The sequence below is a fragment of the Scyliorhinus torazame genome, chromosome 19 (genome assembly GCF_047496885.1).
Source record: "Scyliorhinus torazame isolate Kashiwa2021f chromosome 19, sScyTor2.1, whole genome shotgun sequence".
NCBI lineage: Eukaryota > Metazoa > Chordata > Chondrichthyes > Carcharhiniformes > Scyliorhinidae > Scyliorhinus > Scyliorhinus torazame.
In genome coordinates, this window is record NC_092725.1 from 31,894,065 (window position 1) to 31,918,554 (window position 24,490).

A 24,490-nucleotide genomic window follows, 5' to 3' on the forward strand; every position below is an offset into this window, starting at 1 on the left:
ACACTAAAACTTCAAAGAGAAGAATACAATGTGTACCTTTGTGCCCCTAAACAGGCCTTAGGTGACTGCCAGATAACTGCCTCTCAGCAATTAGGGTGGGGGGGGGGCAGCTTCAGCCAATCAGACACTAATCTACACTGCACTTTTAACTGTAAAACAGCAGAACTATATGAACCACTTATCTTTCCTGGTTACCTCACTGCACCAAATTACCAAGTTTCAATTTCCCCACTCTGGATGTGTCTCACTCAGGCTTTGTCTCCTTGATGTGCGCAACGCTTACTGAGTGCGCTTTCTGTCTGTCTTTTATACAGACTTCAGGATGACTCACACTAAAACTTCAAAGAGAAGAATACAATGTGTACCTTTGTGCCCCTAATCAGGCCTCAGTTGACTGCCAGATAACAGCCTCCCAACAATTAGGGTGGGGGGGGGGGCAGCTTCAGCCAATCAGACACTAATCTACACTGCACGTTTAACTGACAAACAGCAGAATTAGATTAACCACTTATCTTTCAAGGTCGCCTTGACCTGCGCAACACCTCTTATAAACCTCTATCAAGTCGCCCCTCATCCTTCTCCGTTCTTATGAGAAAAGGCCCAGCACTCTCAACCGTTCCTCATAAGACCTACTCTCCATTCCAGGCAACATTCTGGTAAATCTCCTTTGCCCGTTTTCCAAAGCGTCAACATCCTTCCTAATGTGAGGTGAACAGAACTGCACACAGAACTCCAAAGTTCAAAGCCTTACGAAGGTTTTCAACAGCTGCATCATCACCTCACAGCTCTCAAATTCAATCCATCTATTAATGAGCGCTAGCACACCACAGGCCTCCACACAGCTCTATCCACTTGAGTGGCAACTTACAAAGATGTATGAACATAGACCCCAAGATCTCTCTGCTCTTCCACATTGCCAAGAACTCTACCATTAACCCTGTATTCCGCATTCATATTTGTCCTTCCAAAATGGACAACCTCACACTTTTCAGGCTTAAACTCCATCTGCCACTTCTCAGCCCAGCTCTCGATAGGCCAAATGGCCTCCATCTGCACTGTGAATTCTATGATCCATGATCTCTGACAGGTACAGCATGGATTTAAGTACAGAGTAAACCTCCCTCAACACTGTCCCATCAATCACTCCCAGGACAGGTACAGCACAGGGTTAGATACAGAGTAAAGCTCCCTCTACACTGTCCCCATCAAACACTCCCAGGACTGGTACAGCACGGGGTTAGATACAGAGTAAAGCTCCCACTACACTGTCCCCATCAAACACTCCCAGGACTGGTACAGCACGGGGTTAGATACAGAGTAAAGCTCCCTCTACAGTGTCCCCATCAATCACTCCCAGGACAGATACAGCACGGGGTTAGATACAGAGTAAAGCTCCCACTACACTGTCCCCATCAAACACTCCCAGGACAGGTACAGAACGGGGTTAGATACAGAGTAAAGCTCCCTCTACACTGACCCCATCAAACACTCCCAGGACAGGTACAGCACGGGGTTATATACAGAGTAAAAGCACCCTCTACACTGGCCTCATCAAACACTCCCAGACAGGTACAGCACGGGATTTGATATAATGTAAAGCTCCCTCCACACTGCATCAAACACTCCCAGGACAGCTACAGCACGGGGTTAGATACAGAGTAAAGCTCCCTCTACACTGTCCCCATCAAACACTCCCAGGACAGGTACAGCATGGGGTTAGATACAGAGTAAAGCACCCTCTACACTGGCCTCATCAAACACTCCCAGACAGGTACAGCACGGGATTTGATATAATGTAAAGCTCCCTCCACACTGCATCAAACACTCCCAGGACAGCTACAGCACGGGGTTAGATACAGAGTAAAGTTTGCATCTTCCCTGAGTAAACTCGACTTTTCCTTCAGGCACCTGTAACGTGTTTGAAGCCTGCAAGGAGCTGGGGATCGAGTACCTTCTGTACACAAGCAGTATGGAGGTGGTGGGACCTAACATGCAGAGGGAGCACTTTATCAGGTGAGAATACTGCTTGATGATGGTCAACTCACTAACATTGACAGCCCCCCAAATAACTAACACTGACTCCTCCCAATCACTGACACTGACCACCCCCCCCAATCACTGACACTGACCCCCCACCCAATCACTGACACTGACCCCCCCAATCACTGACACTGACCCCCCCCCAATCACTGACACTGACCCCCCCCAATCACTGACACTGACTCCCCAATCTCTGACACTGACACCCCCCCAATCACTGACACTGACCCCCCCAATCACTGACACTGACCTCCCCAATCACTGACACTGACCCCCCCCCAATCACTGACACTGACCCCCCCCCAATCACTGACACTGACCCCCCCCCAATCACTGACACTGACCCCCCCCAATCACTGACACTGAACCCCCCCAATCACGGACACTGACCTCCCCAATCACTGACACTGACCCCCCCCCCCCCCAATCACGGACACTGACCTCCCCAATCACTGACACTGACCACCCCCCCAATCACTAACACTGACCCCCAAAATTACTGACCCTGACCCCCCCCAATCACGAACACTGACCCCCCCAATCACTGACACTGACCCCCCCCCCCAATCACTGACACTGACCCCCCACAATCACTGACACTGAACCCCCCCAATCACTGACACTGACCCCCCCCAATCACTGACACTGACCCCCCCCCCAATCACTGACACTGACCCCCCCCAATCACTGACACTGACCCCCCCCCAATCACTAACACTGACCCCCACATTCAGTGATACTGACCCCCCAATCACTGACACTGACCCGCCCAATCACTGACACTGACCCCCCCAATCACTGACACTGACCCCCCCAATCACTGACACTGACCCCCCCCAATCACTGTCGCTGACCCCCCCCAATCACTGACACTGACCCCCCTCAATCACTGACACTGACCCCCCCCAATCACTGACACTGACCCCCCCAATCACTGACACTGACCCACCCCCCAATCACTGACACTGACCCCCCCCAATCACTGACACTGACCTCCCCCCCAATCACTGACACTGACACCCTCCAATCACTGACACTGACCCCCCCCAATCACTGACACTGACCCCCCCAATCTTTGACACTGCCCCCCCAATCTCTGACACTGACCCCCCCAATCACTGACACTGACCCCCCCCAATCACTGACACTGACCCCCCCCAATCACTGACACTGACCCCCCCCACAATCTCTGACACTGACCACCCCCAATCACTGACACTGACCCCCCCAAATCATTGACACTGACCCACCCAATTACTGACACTGACCCCCCAATCACGGACACTGACCCCCCCCCATCACTGACACTGACCCCCCCAATCACTGACACTGACCCCCCCCAATCACTGACACTGACCCCCCCCCAATCACTGACACTGACCCCCCCCCATCACTGACAGTGACCCCCCCCAATCACTGACACTGACCCCCCCAATCACTGACACTGACCCCCCCCCCCAATCACTGACACTGACCCCCCCACAATCTCTGACACTGACCCCCCCCGCCAATCACTGACGCTGACCCCCCCCAATCACTGACACTGACCTCCCAATCACTGACACTGACCCCCCCCAATCACTGACACTGACCCCCCCCCAATCACTGACACTGACCCCCCCAATCACTGACACTGACCACCCCCAATCACTGACACTGACCCCCCCAATCACTGACACTGACCCGCCCAATCACTGACACTGACCCCCCACAATCTCTGACACTGACCCCCCCCAATCACTGACACTGACCCCCCCCAATCACTGACACTGACCCCCACCCAATCACTGACACTGACACCCCCCCAATCACTGACACTGACCCCCCCAATCACTGACACTGACCCCCCCCAATCACTGACACTGACCCCCCCAATCACTGACACTGACCACCCCCAATCACTGACACTGACCTCCCCCCAGTCACTGACACTGACCCCCCCCAATCACTGACACTGACCCCACCCCCGTATCACTGACACTGACCCCCCCCCAATCACTGACACTGACCCACCCCCGTATCACTGACACTGACCCCCCCCAATCACTGACACTGACCCACCCAATCACTGACACTGACCCCCCCAATCACTGACACTGACCCCCACAATCACTGACACTGACCCACCCCCCCCAATCACTGACACTGACCCCCCCAATCACTGACACTGACCTCCCCAATCACTGACACTGACCCCCCCCCCAATCACTGACACTGACCCCCCCCCAATCACTGACACTGACCCCCCCAATCACTGACACTGAATCCCCCCAATCACTGACAGTGACCCCCCCAATCACTAACACTGACCCCCCAATTACTGACCCTGACCCCCCCAATCACGAACACTGACCCCCCCAATAACTGACACTGACCCCCCCCAATCACTGACACTGACCCCCCCCAATCACTGACACTGACCCCCCCCAATCACTGACACTGACCCTCCCCAAATCACTGACACTGACCCCCCCCAATCACTGACACTGAACCCCCCCAATCACGGACACTGACCCTCCCCAATCACTGACACTGACCCCCCCCCCCCCAATCACGGACACTGACCTCCCCAATCACTGACACTGACCCCCCCCCCAATCACTAACACTGACCCCCAAAATTACTGACCCCTGACCCCCCCCAATCACGAACACTGACCCCCCCAATCACTGACACTGACCCCCCCCCCAATCACTGACACTGACCCCCCACAATCACTGACACTGAACCCCCCAATCACTGACACTGACCCCCCCAATCACTGACACTGACCCCCCCCCCAATCACTGACACTGACCCCCCCAATCACTGACACTGACCCCCCCCAATCACTAACACTGACCCCCCACATTCAGTGACACTCACCCCCCCAATCACTGACACTGACCCGCCCAATCACTGACACTGACCCCCCCAATCACTGACACTGACCCCCCAATCACTGACACTGACCCCCCCAATCACTGTCGCTGACCCCCCCCAATCACTGACACTGACCCCCCTCAATCACTGACACTGACCCCCCCAATCACTGACACTGACCCCCCCAATCACTGACACTGACCCCCCCAATCACTGACACTGACCCACCCCCCAATCACTGACACTGACCCCCCCAATCACTGACACTGACCTCCCCCCAATCACTGACACTGACACCCTCCAATCACTGACACTGACCCCACAATCACTGACACTGACCCCCCCAATCTTTGACACTGCCCCCCCCCCAATCTCTGACACTGACCCCCCCAATCACTGACACTGACCCCCCCCAATCACTGACACTGACCCCCCCCCCAATCACTGACACTGACCCCCCCCCCACAATCTCTGACACTGACCACTCCCCAATCACTGACACTGACCCCCCCAATCATTGACACTGACCCACCCAATTACTGACACTGACCCCCCAATCACTGACACTGACCCCCCCCCCAAATCACTGACACTGACCCCCCACAATCTCTGACACTGACCCCCCCCGCCAATCACTGACGCTGACCCCCCCCCAATCACTGACACTGACCTCCCAATCACTGACACTGACCCCCCCAATCACTGACACTGACCCCCCCCCAATCACTGACACTGACCCCCCAATCACTGACACTGACCCCCCCCAATCACTGACACTGACCCCCCCCCCCAATCACTGACACTGGCCCCCCCAATCACTGACACTGACACCCCCAATCTCTGACACTGACCCCCCCAATCACTGACACTGACACCCCCCCCAATCACTGACACTGACCCCCCCCCAATCACTGACACTGACACCCCCCAATCACTGACACTGACCCCCCCAATCACTGACACTGACCCCTCCCAATCACTGACACTGACCCCCCCCCAATCACTGACACTGACCACCCCCAATCACTGACACTGACCCCCCCAATCACTGACACTGACCCGCCCAATCACTGACACTGACCCCCCACAATCTCTGACACTGACCCCCCCAATCACTGACACTGACCCCCCCCAATCACTGACACTGACCCCCCACCCAATCACTGACACTGACACCCCCCAATCACTGACACTGACCCCCCCAATCACTGACACTGACCCCCCCCAATCACTGACACTGACCCCCCCAATCACTGACACTGACCACTCCCCAATCACTGACACTGACCTCCCCCAGTCACTGACACTGACCCCCCCAATCACTGACACTGACCCCACCCCCGTATCACTGACACTGACCCCCCCCAATCACTGACACTGACCCCACCCCCGTATCACTGACACTGACCCCCCCAATCACTGACACTGACCCACCCAATCACTGACACTGACCCCCCCAATCACTGACACTGACCCCCACAATCACTGACACTGACCACCCCCCCAATCACTGACACTGACCCCCCCAATCACTGACACTGACCTCCCCAATCACTGACACTGACCCCCCCCCCAATCACTGACACTGACCCCCCCCCAATCACTGACACTGACCCCCCCAATCACTGACACTGAATCCCCCAATCACTGACAGTGACCCCCCCAATCACTAACACTGACCCCCCCAATTACTGACCCTGACCCCCCAAATCACGAACACTGACCCCCCCAATAACTGACACTGACCCCCCCCCAATCACTGACACTGACCCCCCCCCAATCACTGACACTGACCCCCCCAATCACTGACACTGACCTCCCCAAATCACTGACACTGACCCCCCCCAATCACTGACACTGAACCCCCCCAATCACGGACACTGACCTCCCCAATCACTGACACTGACCCCCCCCCCCAATCACGGACACTGACCTCCCCAATCACTGACACTGACCCCCCCCCAATCACTAACACTGACCCCCAAAATTACTGACCCTGACCCCCCCCAATCACGAACACTGACCCCCCCAATCACTGACACTGACCCCCCCCCAATCACTGACACTGACCCCCCACAATCACTGACACTGAACCCCCCCAATCACTGACACTGACCCCCCCAATCACTGACACTGACCCCCCCCCCAATCACTGACACTGACCCCCCCAATCACTGACACTGACCCCCCCCAATCACTAACACTGACCCCCACATTCAGTGACACTCACCCCCCAATCACTGACACTGACCCGCCCAATCACTGACACTGACCCCCCCAATCACTGACACTGACCCCCCAATCACTGACACTGACCCCCCCAATCACTGTCGCTGACCCCCCCCAATCACTGACACTGACCCCCCTCAATCACTGACACTGACCCCCCCAATCACTGACACTGACCCCCCCAATCACTGACACTGACCCCCCCAATCACTGACACTGACCCACCCCCCAATCACTGACACTGACCCCCCCAATCACTGACACTGACCTCCCCCCAATCACTGACACTGACCCCCCCAATCTTTGACACTGCCCCCCCCCAATCTCTGACACTGACCCCCCCAATCACTGACACTGACCCCCCCAATCACTGACACTGACCCCCCCCCCAATCACTGACACTGACCCCCCCCCACAATCTCTGACACTGACCACCCCCAATCACTGACACTGACCCCCCCAATCATTGACACTGACCCACCCAATTACTGACACTGACCCCCCAATCACGGACACTGACCCCCCCCCATCAATGACACTGACCCCCCCAATCACTGACACTGACCCCCCCAATCACTGACACTGACCCCCCCCAAATCACTGACACTGACCCCCCCAATCACTGACAGTGACCCCCCCAATCACTGACACTGACCCCCCCAATCACTGACACTGACCCCCCCCCAATCACTGACACTGACACCACACAATCTCTGACACTGACCCCTCCCGCCAATCACTGACGCTGACCCCCCCCAATCACTGACACTGACCTCCCAATCACTGACACTGACCCCCCCAATCACTGACACTGACCCCCCCCCAATCACTGACACTGACCCCCCCAATCACTGACACTGACCCCCCCAATCACTGACACTGACCCCCCCCCAATCACTGACACTGGCCCCCCCAATCACTGACACTGACCCCCCCAATCTCTGACACTGACCCCCCCAATCACTGACACTGACACCCCCCCCAATCACTGAAACTGACCCCCCCCCCCAATCACTGACACTGACACCCCCCAATCACTGACACTGACCCCCCCAATCACTGACACTGACCCCTCCCAATCACTGACACTGACCCCCCCCCCAATCACTGACACTGACCACCCTCAATCACTGACACTGACCCCCCCAATCACTGACACTGACCCCCCACAATCTCTGACACTGACCCCCCCAATCACTGACACTGACCCCCCCCAATCACTGACACTGACCCCCCACCCAATCACTGACACTGACACCCCCCAATCACTGATACTGACCCCCCCAATCACTGACACTGACCCCCCCCAATCACTGACACTGACCCCACCAATCACTGACACTGACCACCCCCAATCACTGACACTGACCTCCCCCAGTCACTGACACTGACCCCCCCAATCACTGACACTGACCCCACCCCCATATCACTGACACTGACCCCCCCCAATCACTGACACTGACCCCACCCCCGTATCACTGACACTGACCCCCCCAATCACTGACACTGACCCACCCAATCACTGACACTGACCCTCCCAATCACTGACACCCCCCCCCCAATCACTGACACTGACCCCCACCAAATCTCTGACACTGACCCCCCCAATCACTGACACAGACCCCTCCCCAATCACTGACACTGGCCCCCCCAATCACTGACACTGACGACCCCCGTATCACTGCCACTTACCCCCCCCAATCACTGACACTGACCACCCTCCCAATCACTGACACTGACCCCTCCAATCACTGACACTGACCACCCCCGTATCACTGACACTGACCCCCCCAATCACTGACACTGACCCCCCCAATCACTGACACTGACCCCCCCAATCACTGACACTGACCCTCCCAATCTCTGACACTGATCCCCCCCAATCACTGACACTGACCCCCCAATCACTGACACTGACCCCCCCAATCACTGTCGCTGACCCCCCCCAATCACTGACACTGACCCCCCTCAATCACTGACACTGACCCCCCCAATCACTGACACTGACCCCCCCAATCACTGACACTGACCCACCCCCCAATCACTGACACTGACCCCCCCAATCACTGACACTGACCTCCCCCCAATCACTGACACTGACACCCTCCAATCACTGACACTGACCCCCCCAATCACTGACACTGACCCCCCCAATCTTTGACACTGCCCCCCCCCAATCTCTGACACTGACCCCCCCAATCACTGACACTGACCCCCCCCAATCACTGACACTGACCTCCCAATCACTGACACTGACCCCCCCCACAATCTCTGACACTGACCACCCCCCAATCACTGACACTGACCCCCCCAATCACTGACACTGACCCCCCCAATCACTGACACTGACCCCCACCCAATCACTGACACTGGCCCCCCCATCACTGACACTGACCCCCCCAATCACTGACACTGACCCCCCCAATCACTGACACTGACACCCCCCCCAATCACTGACACTGACCCCCCCCCAATCACTGACACTGACACCCCCCAATCACTGACACTGACCCCCCCAATCACTGACACTGACCCCTCCCAATCACTGACACTGACCCCCCCCAATCACTGACACTGACCACCCCCAATCACTGACACTGACCCCCCCAATCACAGACACTGACCCGCCCAATCACTGACACTGACCCCCCACAATCTCTGACACTGACCCCCCCAATCACTGACACTGACCCCCCCCAATCACTGACACTGACCCCCCACCCAATCACTGACACTGACACCCCCCAATCACTGACACTGACCCCCCCAATCACTGACACTGACCCCCTCCAATCACTGACACTGACCCCCCCAATCACTGACACTGACCACCCCCAATCACTGACACTGACCTCCCCCAGTCACTGACACTGACCCCCCCAATCACTGACACTGACCCCACCCCCGTATCACTGACACTGACCCCCCCTAATCACTGACACTGACCCCACCCCCGTATCACTGACACTGACCCCCCCAATCACTGACACTGACCCACCCAATCACTGACACTGACCCCCCCAATCACTGACACTGACCCCCACAATCACTGACACTGACCACCCCCCCAATCACTGACACTGACCCCCCCAATCACTGACACTGACCGCCCCCGTATCACTGACACTGACCCCCCCAATCACTGACACTGACCCCCCAAATCACTGACACTGACTCACCCAATCACTGACACTGACCCTCCCAATCACTGACACCCCCCCCCAATCACTGACACTGACCCCCCCCAAATCTCTGACACTGACCCCCCCAATCACTGACACAGACCCCTCCCCAATCACTGACACTGGCCCCCCCAATCACTGACACTGACGACCCCCGTATCACTGACACTTACCCCCCCCAATCACTGACACTGACCACCCTCCCAATCACTGACACTGACCCCTCCAATCACTGACACTGACCACCCCCGTATCACTGACACTGACCCCCCCAATCACTGACACTGACCCCCCAATCACTGACACTGACCCTCCCAATCTCTGACACTGAACCCCCCCAATCACTGACACTGACCCCCCCAATCACTGACACTGACCCCCCCCAATCACTGACACTGACTCCCCCCAATCACTGACACTGACCCCCCCACAATCTCTGACACTGACGCCCCCCCCAATCACTGACACAGACCCCCCCAATCACTGACACTGACCCCCCAATCACTGACACTGACCCCCCCAATCACTGACACTGACCCCCCCCCAATCACTGACACCGACCCACCCCAATCACTGATACTGACCCCCCAATCACAGACACTGACACCCTCCCAATCTCTGACACTGACCCCCCCAATCACTGACACTGACCCCCCCAATCACTGACACTGACCCCCCCCCCAAATCACTGACACTGACACCCCCCAATCACTGACACTGACCCCCCCAATCACTGACACTGAGCCCCCAATCTCTGACACTGACTCACCAATCTCTGACACTGACCCTCCCCCCAATCTCTGACACTGACACCCCCCAATCACTGACACTGACCCCCCCATCACTGACGCTGAGCCCCCAATCTCTGACACTGACTAAACAATCTCTGACACTGACCCTCCCCCCAATCTCTGACACTGACACCCCCCCAATCACTGACACTGACCCCTCAATCACTGACTGACCCCCCAATCACTGACACTGACCCCCCCAATCACTGACACTGACCCCCCCAATCACTGACACTGCCCCCCCAATCACTGACACTGACCCCCCCAATCACTGACACTGACCCCTCAATCACTGACACTGACCTCCCCAATCACTGACACTGACCCCCCCAATCACTGACACTGACCCGCCCAATCACTGACACTGACCCCTCAATCACTGACACTGACCCCCCCAATCACTGACACTGACCGCTCAATCATTGACACTGACCCCCCCAATCACTGACACTGACCACCCCAATCTCTGACACTGACCCCCCCAATCACTGACACTGACCCCCCCAATCACTGACACTGACCCCCCCCAATCACTGACACTGACCCCCCCATCACTGACAATGACCCCCCCCCAATCACGAACACTGACCACCCCCAATCACTGACACTGACCCCTCAATCACTGACACTGACCCGCCCAATCACTGACACTGACACCCCCCAATCACTGACACTGACCCCCCATCACTCACACAGACCACCGCCAATCACTGACACTGACCCCCCATCACTCACACAGACCCCCCCCAATCACTGACACTGACCACCCCCAATCACTGACACTGACCCCCCCAATCACTGACACTGACCCCCCCCAATCACTGACACTGACCCCCCCATCACTGACAATGACCCCCCCCCAATCACTGACACTGACCCCCCCAATCACTGACACTGACCCCCCCAATCACTGACACTGACCCGCCCAATCACTGACACTGACCCCTCAATCACTGACACTGACCCCCCCAATCACTGACACTGACACCCCCAATCACTGACACTGACCCCCCATCACTCACACAGACCCCCCCAATCTCTGACACTGACCCCCCCCCAATCACTGACACTGACCCCCCCATCACTGACAATGACCCCCCCCCAATCACGAACACTGACCATCCCCAATCACTGACACTGACCCCTCAATCACTGACACTGACCCGCCCAATCACTGACACTGACCCCTCAATCACTGACACTGACCCCCCCAATCACTGACACTGACCCCTCAATCACTGACACTGACCCCCCCAATCACTGACACTGACCCCTCAATCACTGACACTGACCCCCCCAATCACTGACACTGACCACCCCCAATCTCTGACACTGACACCCCCAATCACTGACACTGACCCCCCATCACTCACACAGACCCCCCCCCAATCACTGACACTGACCACCCCACATCACTGACACTGACCCCCCCAATCACTGACACTAACCCCCCCCAATCACTGACACTGACCACCCCAATCTCTGACACTGACCACAACAATCACTGACACTGACGCCCCCAATCACTGACACTGACCCCCCAATCACTTACACTGACCCCCCCCAATCACTGACGCTGACCCCCCCCCCAATCACTGATACTGACCCCCCCCAATCACTGACACTGACCCCCCCAATCACTGACACTGACCCCCCCAATCACTGACACTGACCCCCCCAATCACTGACACTGACCCCCCCAATCACTGACACTGACTACCCCCAATCACTGACACTGACCCCCCCCAATCACTGACACTGACCACCCCCAATCACTGACACTGACCCCGCCAATCACTGACACCGACCCCCCCAATCACTGACACTGACCACCCCAATCACTGACACTGACCCCCCCAATCACTGACACTGACCCCCCCAATCACTGACACTGAGCCCCCAATCTCTGACACTGACTCACCAATCTCTGACACTGACCCTCACCCCAATCTCTGACACTGACACCCCCCAATCACTGACACTGACCCCTCAATCACTGACACTGACCCCCCAATCACTGACACTGATCCCCCCCAATCACTGACACTGACCCCCACCAATCACTGACACTGACCCCCCCAATCACTGACACTGACCCCTCAATCATTGACACTGACCCCCCCAATCACTGACACTGAACCGCCCAATCACTGACACTGACCCGCCCAATCACTGACACTGACCCCTCAATCACTGACACTGACCCCCCCATCACTGACACTGACCCCCCCCCAATCACTGACACTGACCACCCCCAATCACTGACACTGACCACCCCAATCACTGACACTGACCCCCCCCAATCACTGACACTGACCCCCAATCACTGACACTGACCCCCCCAATCACTGATGCTGACCCCCCCCCAATCACTGACACTGACCCCCCCCAATCACTGACACTGAACCCCCCCAATCACTGACTCTGACCCCCCAATCACTGACACTGACCCCCCCAATCACTGACACTGACCCCCCCAATCACTGACACTGACCCCCCCCAATCACTGACACTGACCACCCCCAATCACTGACACTGACCCCCCCATCACTGACACTGACCCCCCCAATCACTGACACTGACCACCCCCAATCACTGACACTGACCCCCCCAATCACTGACACTGACCCCGCCAATCACTGACACTGACCACCCCAATTACTGACACTGACCCCCCCAATCACTGACACTGACCACTCCCAATCACTGACACTGACCCCCCCAAACACTGACACTGACCCCGCCAATCACTGACACTGACCACCCCAATCTCTGACACTGACCCCCCCAATCACTGACACTGACCCCCCCAATCACTGACACTGACCCCCCAATCACTGACACTGACCCCCCCAATCACTGACGCTGACCCCCCCAATCACTGACACTGACCCCCCCAATCACTGACACTGACCCCCCCAATCACTGACACTGACCCCCCCAATCACTGACACTGACCCCAATCACTGACACGGACCCCCCCTCCAATCACTGGCACTGACCCCCCAATCAGTGACACTGACCCCCCCAATCTCTGACACTGACCCCCCCCAATCTCTGACACTGACCCCCCCAATAACTGACACTGACCCCCCAATCACTGACACTGACCCCCCCCAATCACTGACACTGACCCCCCCACCATCTCTGACACTGACCACCCCCAATCACTGACACTGACCCCCCCAATCACGGACACTGACCCCCCCCATCACTGACACAGACCCCCCCAATCACTGACACTGACACGCCACAATCTCAGACACTGACCCACCCAATCACTGACACTGACCCCCCCCCAATCACTGACACTGACCCCCCATTCACTGACAGTGACACCCCCAATCACTGACACTGACCCCCCCCAATCACTGACACTGACCCCCCACAATCTCTGACACTGACCCCCCCCAATCACTGACACTGACCCCCCCCATCACTGACACTGACCTCCCAATCACTGACACTGACCCCCCCAATCACTGACACTGACCCCCCCCCCAATCACTGGCACTGACCCCCCCCAATCACTGACACTGACCCCCCCAATCACTGACACTGACCCCCCCAATCACTGACACTGACCCGCCCAATCATTGACACTGACCCCCCCAATCACTGACACTGACCTCCCCAATCTCTGACACTGACCCCCCCAATCACTGACACTGACCCCCCCCAATCACCGACACTGACCCCCCCCAATCACTGACACTGACACCACCCAATCACTGACACTGACCCCCCCAATCACTGACACTGACCCCCCCAATCTCTGACACTGACCCCCCCAATCACTGACACTGACCCCCCCAATCACTGACACTGACCCCCCACCCAATCACTGACACTGACACCCCCCAATCACTGACACTGACCCCCCCAATCACTGACACTGACCCCCCCCAATCACTGACACTGACCCCCCCCAATCACTGACACTGATCACCCCAATCACTGACACTGACCCCCCCAGTCACTCACACTGACCCCCCCAATCACTGACACTGACCTTCCCAATCACTGACACTGACCCCCCCAATCACTGACACTGACCCCCCCAATCACTGACACTGACCACCCCCCCAATCACTGACACTGACCCCCCCCCAATCACTGACACTGACAACCCCGTATCACTGACACTGACCCCCCCAATCACTGACACTGACCCCCCCAATCACTGACACTGACTCACACAATCACTGACACTGACCCTCCCAATCACTGACACTGACCCCCCCAATCACTGACACTGACCCCCCCAATCACTGACACTGACCCCCCCAACCACTGACACTGACCCCCCCCAATCTCTGACACTGACCCCCCCAATCACTGACACTGACCCCCCTCCAATCACTGACACTGACCATTCCCGAATCACTGACACTGACCCCCCCAATCACTGACACTGACCCCCCCAATCACTGTCACTGACCCCCCCCCAATCACTGACACTGACCCACCCCCAATCTCTGACACTGACCCCCCCAATCACTGACACTGACCCCCCCAATCACTGACACTGACCCCCCCCAAATCACTGACACTGACACCCCCCAATCACTGACACTGACCCCCCCAATCACTGACTCTGAGCCCCCAATCTCTGACACTGACTCACCAATCTCTGACACTGACCCTCCCCCCAATCTCTGACACTGACACCCCCCCAATCACTGACACTGACCCCTCAATCACTGACAGTGACCCCCCATTCACTGACACTGACCCCCCCCAATCACTGACACTGACCCCCCCCAATCACTGACACTGACCCCCCCCAATCACTGACACTAACCCCCCCCCCAATCACTGACACTGACCCCCCCCAATCACTGACACTGACCCCCCCAATCACTGACACTGACCCCCCCAATCACTGACACTGACCCCCCAATCACTGACACTGACCCCTCAATCACTGACACTGACCCCCCCAATCACTGACACTGACCCCCCCCAATCACTGACACTGACCCCTCAATCACTGACACTGACCCCCCCAATTACTGACACTGACCAACCCAATCACTGACACTGACCCCTCAATCACTGACACTGACCCCCCCAATCACTGACACTGACCCCCCCAATCACTGACACTGACTCACACAATCACTGACACTGACCCTCCCAATAACTGACACTGACCCCCCCAATCACTGACACTGACCCCCCCAATCACTGACACTGACCCCCCCAACCACTGACACTGACCCCCCCCAATCTCTGACACTGACCCCCCCAATCACTGACACTGACCCCCCCCCAATCTCTGACACAGACCACCCCCGTATCACTGCCACTTATCCCCCCAATCACTGACACTGACCATTCCCGAATCACTGACACTGACCCCCCCAATCACTGACACTGACCCCCCCAATCACTGTCACTGACCCGGCACCAATCACTGACACTGACCCCCCCCCAATCTCTGACACTGACCCCCCCAATCACTGACACTGACCCCCCCAATCACTGACACTGACCCCCCCCAAATCACTGACACTGACACACCCCAATCACTGACACTGACCCCCCCAATCACTGACACTGAGCCCCCAATCTCTGACACTGACTCACCAATCTCTGACACTGACCCTCACCCCAATCTCTGACACTGACACCCCCCTAATCACTGACACTGACCCCTCAATCACTGACAGTGACCCCCCAATCACTGACACTGACCCCCCCAATCACTGACACTGACCCCCCCCAATCACTGACACTGACCCCCCCCAATCACTGACACTGACCCCCCCCCCCCCAATCACTGACACTGACCCCCCCCAATCACTGACACTGACCCCCCCAATCACTGACACTGACCCCCCCAATCACTGACACTGACCCCCCAATCACTGACACTGACCCCTCAATCACTGACACTGACCCCCCCAATCACTGACACTGACCCCCCCCAATCACTGACACTGACCCCTCAATCACTGACACTGACCCCCCCAATTACTGACACTGACCAACCCAATCACTGACACTGACCCCTCAATCACTGACACTGACCCCCCCAATCACTGACACTGACCACCCCCAATCACTGACACTGACCCCCCAATCACTGACACTGACCCCCCCAATCACTGACACTGACCCCTCAATCACTGACACTGACACCCCCAATCTCTGACACTGAGCCCCCAATCTCTGACACTGACTCACCAATCTCTGACACTGACACCCCCCCAATCACTGACACTGACCCCTCAATCACTGACACTGACCCCCCAATCACTGACACTGACCCACCCCAATCACTGACACTGACCCCCCCCAATCACTGACACTGACCCCCCCCCAATCACTGACACTGACCCCCCCAATCACTGACACTGACCCCCCCCAATCACTGACACTGACCCCTCAATCATTGACACTGACCCCCCCAATCACTGACACAGACCACCCCAATCACTGACACTGACCCCCCCAATCACTGACACTGACCCCCCCCAATCACTGACACTGACCCCCCCAATCACTGACACTGACCCCCCCATCACTCACACTGACCCCCCCCAATCAATGACACTGACCACCCCAAGCAATGACACTGACCCCCCCCAATCACTGACACTGACCCCCCCATCACTGACACTGACCCCCCCCAATCACTGACACTGACCACCCACAATCACTGACACTGACCCCCCCAATCACTGACACTGACCCACCCCAATCACTGACACTGACCACCCCGTATCACTGTCACTGACCCCCCCAATCACTGACACTGACCCCCCCAATCACTGACACTGACTCACCCAATCACTGACACTGACCCTCCCAATCACTGACACTGACCCCCCCAATCACTGACATTGACCCCCCATCACTGACACTGACCCCCCCAATCACTGACACTGACCACCCCCAATCACTGACACTGACCCCCCCAATCACTGACGCTGACCCTCCCCAATCACTGACACTGACCCCCCCATCACTGACACTGACCCCCCCCCAATCACTGACACGGACTACCCCCGATTCACTGACACTGACCCCCCCCAATCACTGATACTGACCCCCCCAATCACTGACACTGACCCCCCCAATCACTGACACTGACCCCCCAATCACTGACACTGACCCACCCCAATCACTGACAATGACCACCCCCGTATCACTGACACTGACCCCCCCAATCACTGAATCTGACCCCCCCAATCACTGACACTGACCCTCCCAATCACTGACACTGACCCCCCCAATCACTGACACTGACCCCCCAATCACTGACACTGACCCCCCCCAACCACTGACACTGATCCCCCCTAATCTCTGACACTGACCCCCCCAATCACTGACACAGACCCCCCCCAATCACTGACACTGACCCCCCCCCCCAATCACTGACACTGACCACCCCCGTATCACTGCCACTTACCCCCCCCAATCACTGACACTGACCATGCCCCAATAACTGACACTGACCCCCCCAATCACTGACACTGACCCCCCCAATCTCAGACACTGACCCCCCCCCCCAATCACTGACACTGACCCCCCCCAAACACTGTCACCGACCCACCCCAATCACTGATACTGACACCCCAATCACTGACACTGACCCCCCCCAATCACTGACACTGACCCCCCCCAATCACTGACACTGACCCCCCCCAATCACTGACACTGACCCCCCCCAATCACTGACACTGACCCCCCCCAATCACTGACACTGACCCCCCCCCAATCACTGACACTGACCCCTCAATCATTGACACTGACCCCCCCAATCACTGACATAGACCACCCCAATCACTGACACTGACCCTCCCAATCACTGACACTGACCCCCCCCAATCACTGACACTGACCCCCCCAATCACTGACACTGACCCCCCCATCAATCACACTGACCCCCCCCAATCAATGACACTGACCACCCCAAGCAATGACACTGACCCCCCCCAATCACTGACACTGACCCTCCCCATCACTGACACTGACCCCCCCCAATCACTGACACTGACCACCCACAATCACTGACACTGACCCCCCCAATCACTGACACTGACCCACCCCAATCACTGACACTGACCACCCCCGTATCACTGTCACTGACCCCCACAATCACTGACACTGACCCCCCCAATCACTGACACTGACTCACCCAATCACTGACACTGACCCTCCCAATCACTGACACTGACCCCCCCAATCACTGACATTGACCCCCCATCACTGACACTGACCCCCCCAATCACTGACACTGACCACCCCCAATCACTGACACTGACCCCCCCAATCACTGACACTGACCCTCCCCAATCACTGACACTGACCCCCCCATCACTGACACTGACCCCCCCCAATCACTGACACGGACCACCCCCCAATCACTGACACTGACCCTCCCCAATCACTGATACTGACCCCCCCAATCACTGACACTGACCCCCCCAATCACTGACACTGACCCCCCAATCACTGACACTGACCCACCCCAATCACTGACACTGACCACCCCCGTATCACTGACACTGACCCCCCCAATCACTGAATCTGACCCCCCCAATCACTGACACTGACCCTCCCAATCACTGACACTGACCCCCCCAATCACTGAAACTGACCCCCCCAATCACTGACACTGACCCCCCCAACCACTGACACTGATCCCCCCCAATCTCTGACACTGACCCCCCCAATCACTGACACAGACCCCCCCCAATCACTGACACTGACCCCCCCCCCCAATCACTGACACTGACCACCCCCGTATCACTGCCACTTACCCCCCCCAATCACTGACACTGACCATGCCCCAATCACTGACACTGACCCCCCCCAATCACTGACACTGACCCCCCCAATCACTGACACTGACCCCCCCCAATCACTGACACTGACCCCTCAATCACTGACACTGACCCCCCCAATCACTGACACAGACCACCCCAATCACTGACACTGACCCCCCCAATCACTGACACTGACACCCCCCAATCACAACAACTGACCCCCCCAATCACTGACACTGACCCCCCCATCACTCACACTGACCCCCCAATCAATGACACTGACCAGCCCAAGCAATGACACTGACCCCCCCCAATCACTGACACTGACCCCACCATCACTGACACTGACCCCCCCCCAATCACTGACACTGACCACCCACAATCACTGACACTGACCCCCCCAATCACTGACACCGACCCACCCCAATCACTGACACTGACCACCCCCGTATCACTGTCACTGACCCCCCCAATCACTGACACTGACCCCCCCAATCACTGACACTGACTCACCCAATCACTGACACTGACCCTCCCAATCACTGACACTGACCCCCCCAATCACTGACATTGACCCCCCATCACTGACACTGACCCCCCCAATCACTGACACTGACCACCCCCAATCACTGACACTGACCCCCCCAATCACTGACACTGACCCTCCCCAATCACTGACACTGACCCCCCCATCACTGACACTGACCCCCCCAATCACTGACACGGAGCACCCCCCAATCACTGACACTGACCCTCCCCAATCACTGATACTGACCCCCCCAATCACTGACACTGACCCCCCCAATCACTGACACTGACCCCCCAATCACTGACACTGACCCACCCCAATCACTGACACTGACCACCCCCGTATCACTGACACTGACCCCCCCAATCACTGACACTGACCCCCCCAATCACTGACACTGACCCTCCCAATCACTGACACTGACCCCCCCAATCACTGACACTGACCCCCCCAATCACTGACACTGACCCCCCCAACCACTGACACTGATCCCCCCCAAACTCTGACACTGACCCCCCCAATCACTGACACAGACCCCCCCCCAATCACTGACACTGACCCCCCCCAATCACTGACACTGACCACCCCCGTATCACTGCCACTTACCCCCCCCAATCACTGACACTGACCATGCCCCAATAACTGACACTGACCCCCCCAATCACTGACACTGACCCCCCCAATCTCAGACATTGACCCCCCCCAATCACTGACACTGACTCCCCCAATCACTGACACTGACCCCCCCCAATCACTGACACTGACCCCTCAATCACTGACACTGACCCCCCCAATTACTGACACTGACCAACCCAATCACTGACACTGACCCCTCAATCACTGACACTGACCCCCCCAATCACTGACACTGACCCCCCCCAATCACTGACACTGACCCCCCCAATCACTGACACTGACCCCCCCCCAATCACTGACACTGACCCCTCAATCATTGACACTGACCCCCCCAATCACTGACACAGACCACCCCAATCACTGACACTGACCCCCCCAATCACTGACACTGACCCCCCCCAATCACTGACACTGACCCCCCCAATCACTGACACTGACCCCCCCATCACTCACACTGACCCCCCCCAATCAATGACACTGACCACCCCAAGCAATGACACTGACCCCCCCCAATCACTGACACTGACCCCCCCATCACTGACACTGACCCCCCCCAATCACTGACACTGACCACCCACAATCACTGACACTGACCCCGCCAATCACTGACACTGACCCACCCCAATCACTGACACTGACCACCCCGTATCACTGTCACTGACCCCCCCAATCACTGACACTGACCCCCCCAATCACTGACACTGACTCACCCAATCACTGACACTGACCCTCCCAATCACTGACACTGACCCCCCCAATCACTGACATTGACCCCCCATCACTGACACTGACCCCCCCAATCACTGACACTGACCACCCCCAATCACTGACACTGACCCCCCCAATCACTGACACTGACCCTCCCCAATCACTGACACTGACCCCCCCATCACTGACACTGACCCCCCCCCAATCACTGACAAGGACTACCCCCGATTCACTGACACTGACCCCCCCCAATCACTGATACTGATCCCCCCAATCACTGACACTGACCCCCCCAATCACTGACACTGACCCCCCAATCACTGACACTGACCCACCCCAATCACTGACAATGACCACCCCCGTATCACTGACACTGACCCCCCCAATCACTGAATCTGACCCCCCCAATCACTGACACTGACCCTCCCAATCACTGACACTGACCCCCCCAATCACTGACACTGACCCCCCCAATCACTGACACTGACCCCCCCAACCACTGACACTGATCCCCCCTAATCTCTGACACTGACCCCCCCAATCACTGACACAGACCCCCCCCCAATCACTGACACTGACCCCCCCCCCCAATCACTGACACTGACCACCCCCGTATCACTGCCACTTACCCCCCCCAATCACTGACACTGACCATGCCCCAATAACTGACACTGACCCCCGCAATCACTGACACTGACCCCCCCAATCTCAGACACTGACCCCCCCCCCAATCACTGACACTGACCCCCCCCAAACACTGTCACCGACCCACCCCAATCACTGATACTGACACCCCAATCACTGACACTGACCCACCCCAATTTCTGACACTGACCCCCCCAATCACTGACACTGACCCCACCAATCACTGACACTGACCCCCCCCAATCACTGACACTGACCCCCCCCAATCACTGACACTGACCCCCCCCAATCACTGACACTGACCCCCCCAATCACTGACACTGACCCCCCCAATCACTGACACTGACCCCCCCCCAATCACTGACACTGACCCCTCAATCATTGACACTGACCCCCCCAATCACTGACATAGACCACCCCAATCACTGACACTGACCCTCCCAATCACTGACACTGACCCCCCCCAATCACTGACACTGACCCCCCCAATCACTGACACTGACCCCCCCATCACTCACACTGACCCCCCCCAATCAATGACACTGACCACCCCAAGCAATGACACTGACCCCCCCCAATCACTGACACTGACCCCCCCATCACTGACACTGACCCCCCCCAATCACTGACACTGACCACCCACAATCACTGACACTGACCCCCCCAATCACTGACACTGACCCACCCCAATCACTGACACTGACCACCCCCGTATCACTGTCACTGACCCCCACAATCACTGACACTGACCCCCCCAATCACTGACACTGACTCACCCAATCACTGACACTGACCCTCCCAATCACTGACACTGACCCCCCCAATCACTGACATTGACCCCCCATCACTGACACTGACCCCCCCAATCACTGACACTGACCACCCCCAATCACTGACACTGACCCCCCCAATCACTGACACTGACCCTCCCCAATCACTGACACTGACCCCCCCATCACTGACACTGACCCCCCCCAATCACTGACACGGACCACCCCCCAATCACTGACACTGACCCTCCCCAATCACTGATACTGACCCCCCCAATCACTGACACTGACCCCCCCAATCACTGACACTGACCCCCCAATCACTGACACTGACCCACCCCAATCACTGACACTGACCACCCCCGTATCACTGACACTGACCCCCCCAATCACTGAATCTGACCCCCCCAATCACTGACACTGACCCTCCCAATCACTGACACTGACCCCCCCAATCACTGACACTGACCCCCCCAATCACTGACACTGACCCCCCCAACCACTGACACTGATCCCCCCCAATCTCTGACACTGACCCCCCCAATCACTGACACAGACCCCCCCCAATCACTGACACTGACCCCCCCCCCCAATCACTGACACTGACCACCCCCGTATCACTGCCACTTACCCCCCCCAATCACTGACACTGACCCACCCCAATCACTGACACTGACCCCCCAATCACTGACACTGACCCCCCCAATCACTGACACTGACCCCTCAATCACTGACACTGACCCCCCCAATCACTGACACAGACCACCCCAATCACTGACACTGACCCCCCCAATCACTGACACTGACACCCCCCAATCACAACAACTGACCCCCCCAATCACTGACACTGACCCCCCCATCACTCACACTGACCCCCCCAATCAATGACACTGACCAGCCCAAGCAATGACACTGACCCCCCCCAATCACTGACACTGACCCCACCATCACTGACACTGACCCCCCCCAATCACTGACACTGACCACCCACAATCACTGACACTGACCCCCCCAATCACTGACACCGACCCACCCCAATCACTGACACTGACCACCCCCGTATCACTGTCACTGACCCCCCCAATCACTGACACTGACCCCCCCAATCACTGACACTGACTCACCCAATCACTGACACTGACCCTCCCAATCACTGACACTGACCCCCCCAATCACTGACATTGACCCCCCATCACTGACACTGACCCACCCAATCACTGACACTGACCACCCCCAATCACTGACACTGACCCCCCCAATCACTGACACTGACCCTCCCCAATCACTGACACTGACCCCCCCATCACTGACACTGACC

The 24,490-nt window shown here is 57.3% G+C and overlaps 1 protein-coding gene across 1 annotated transcript in view; it reads left to right on the forward strand.

Annotated features, from left to right (window-relative positions):
* Positions 1–24,490, forward strand: part of LOC140396076 (3 beta-hydroxysteroid dehydrogenase type 7-like) — a 174,441-nt gene that overhangs the window by 96,625 nt on the left and 53,326 nt on the right. The window contains exon 3 of the mRNA XM_072484178.1: positions 1,905–2,013. Coding sequence (XP_072340279.1) covers positions 1,905–2,013 — 109 coding nt within the window. The remainder of the gene's footprint in view (positions 1–1,904; positions 2,014–24,490) is intronic.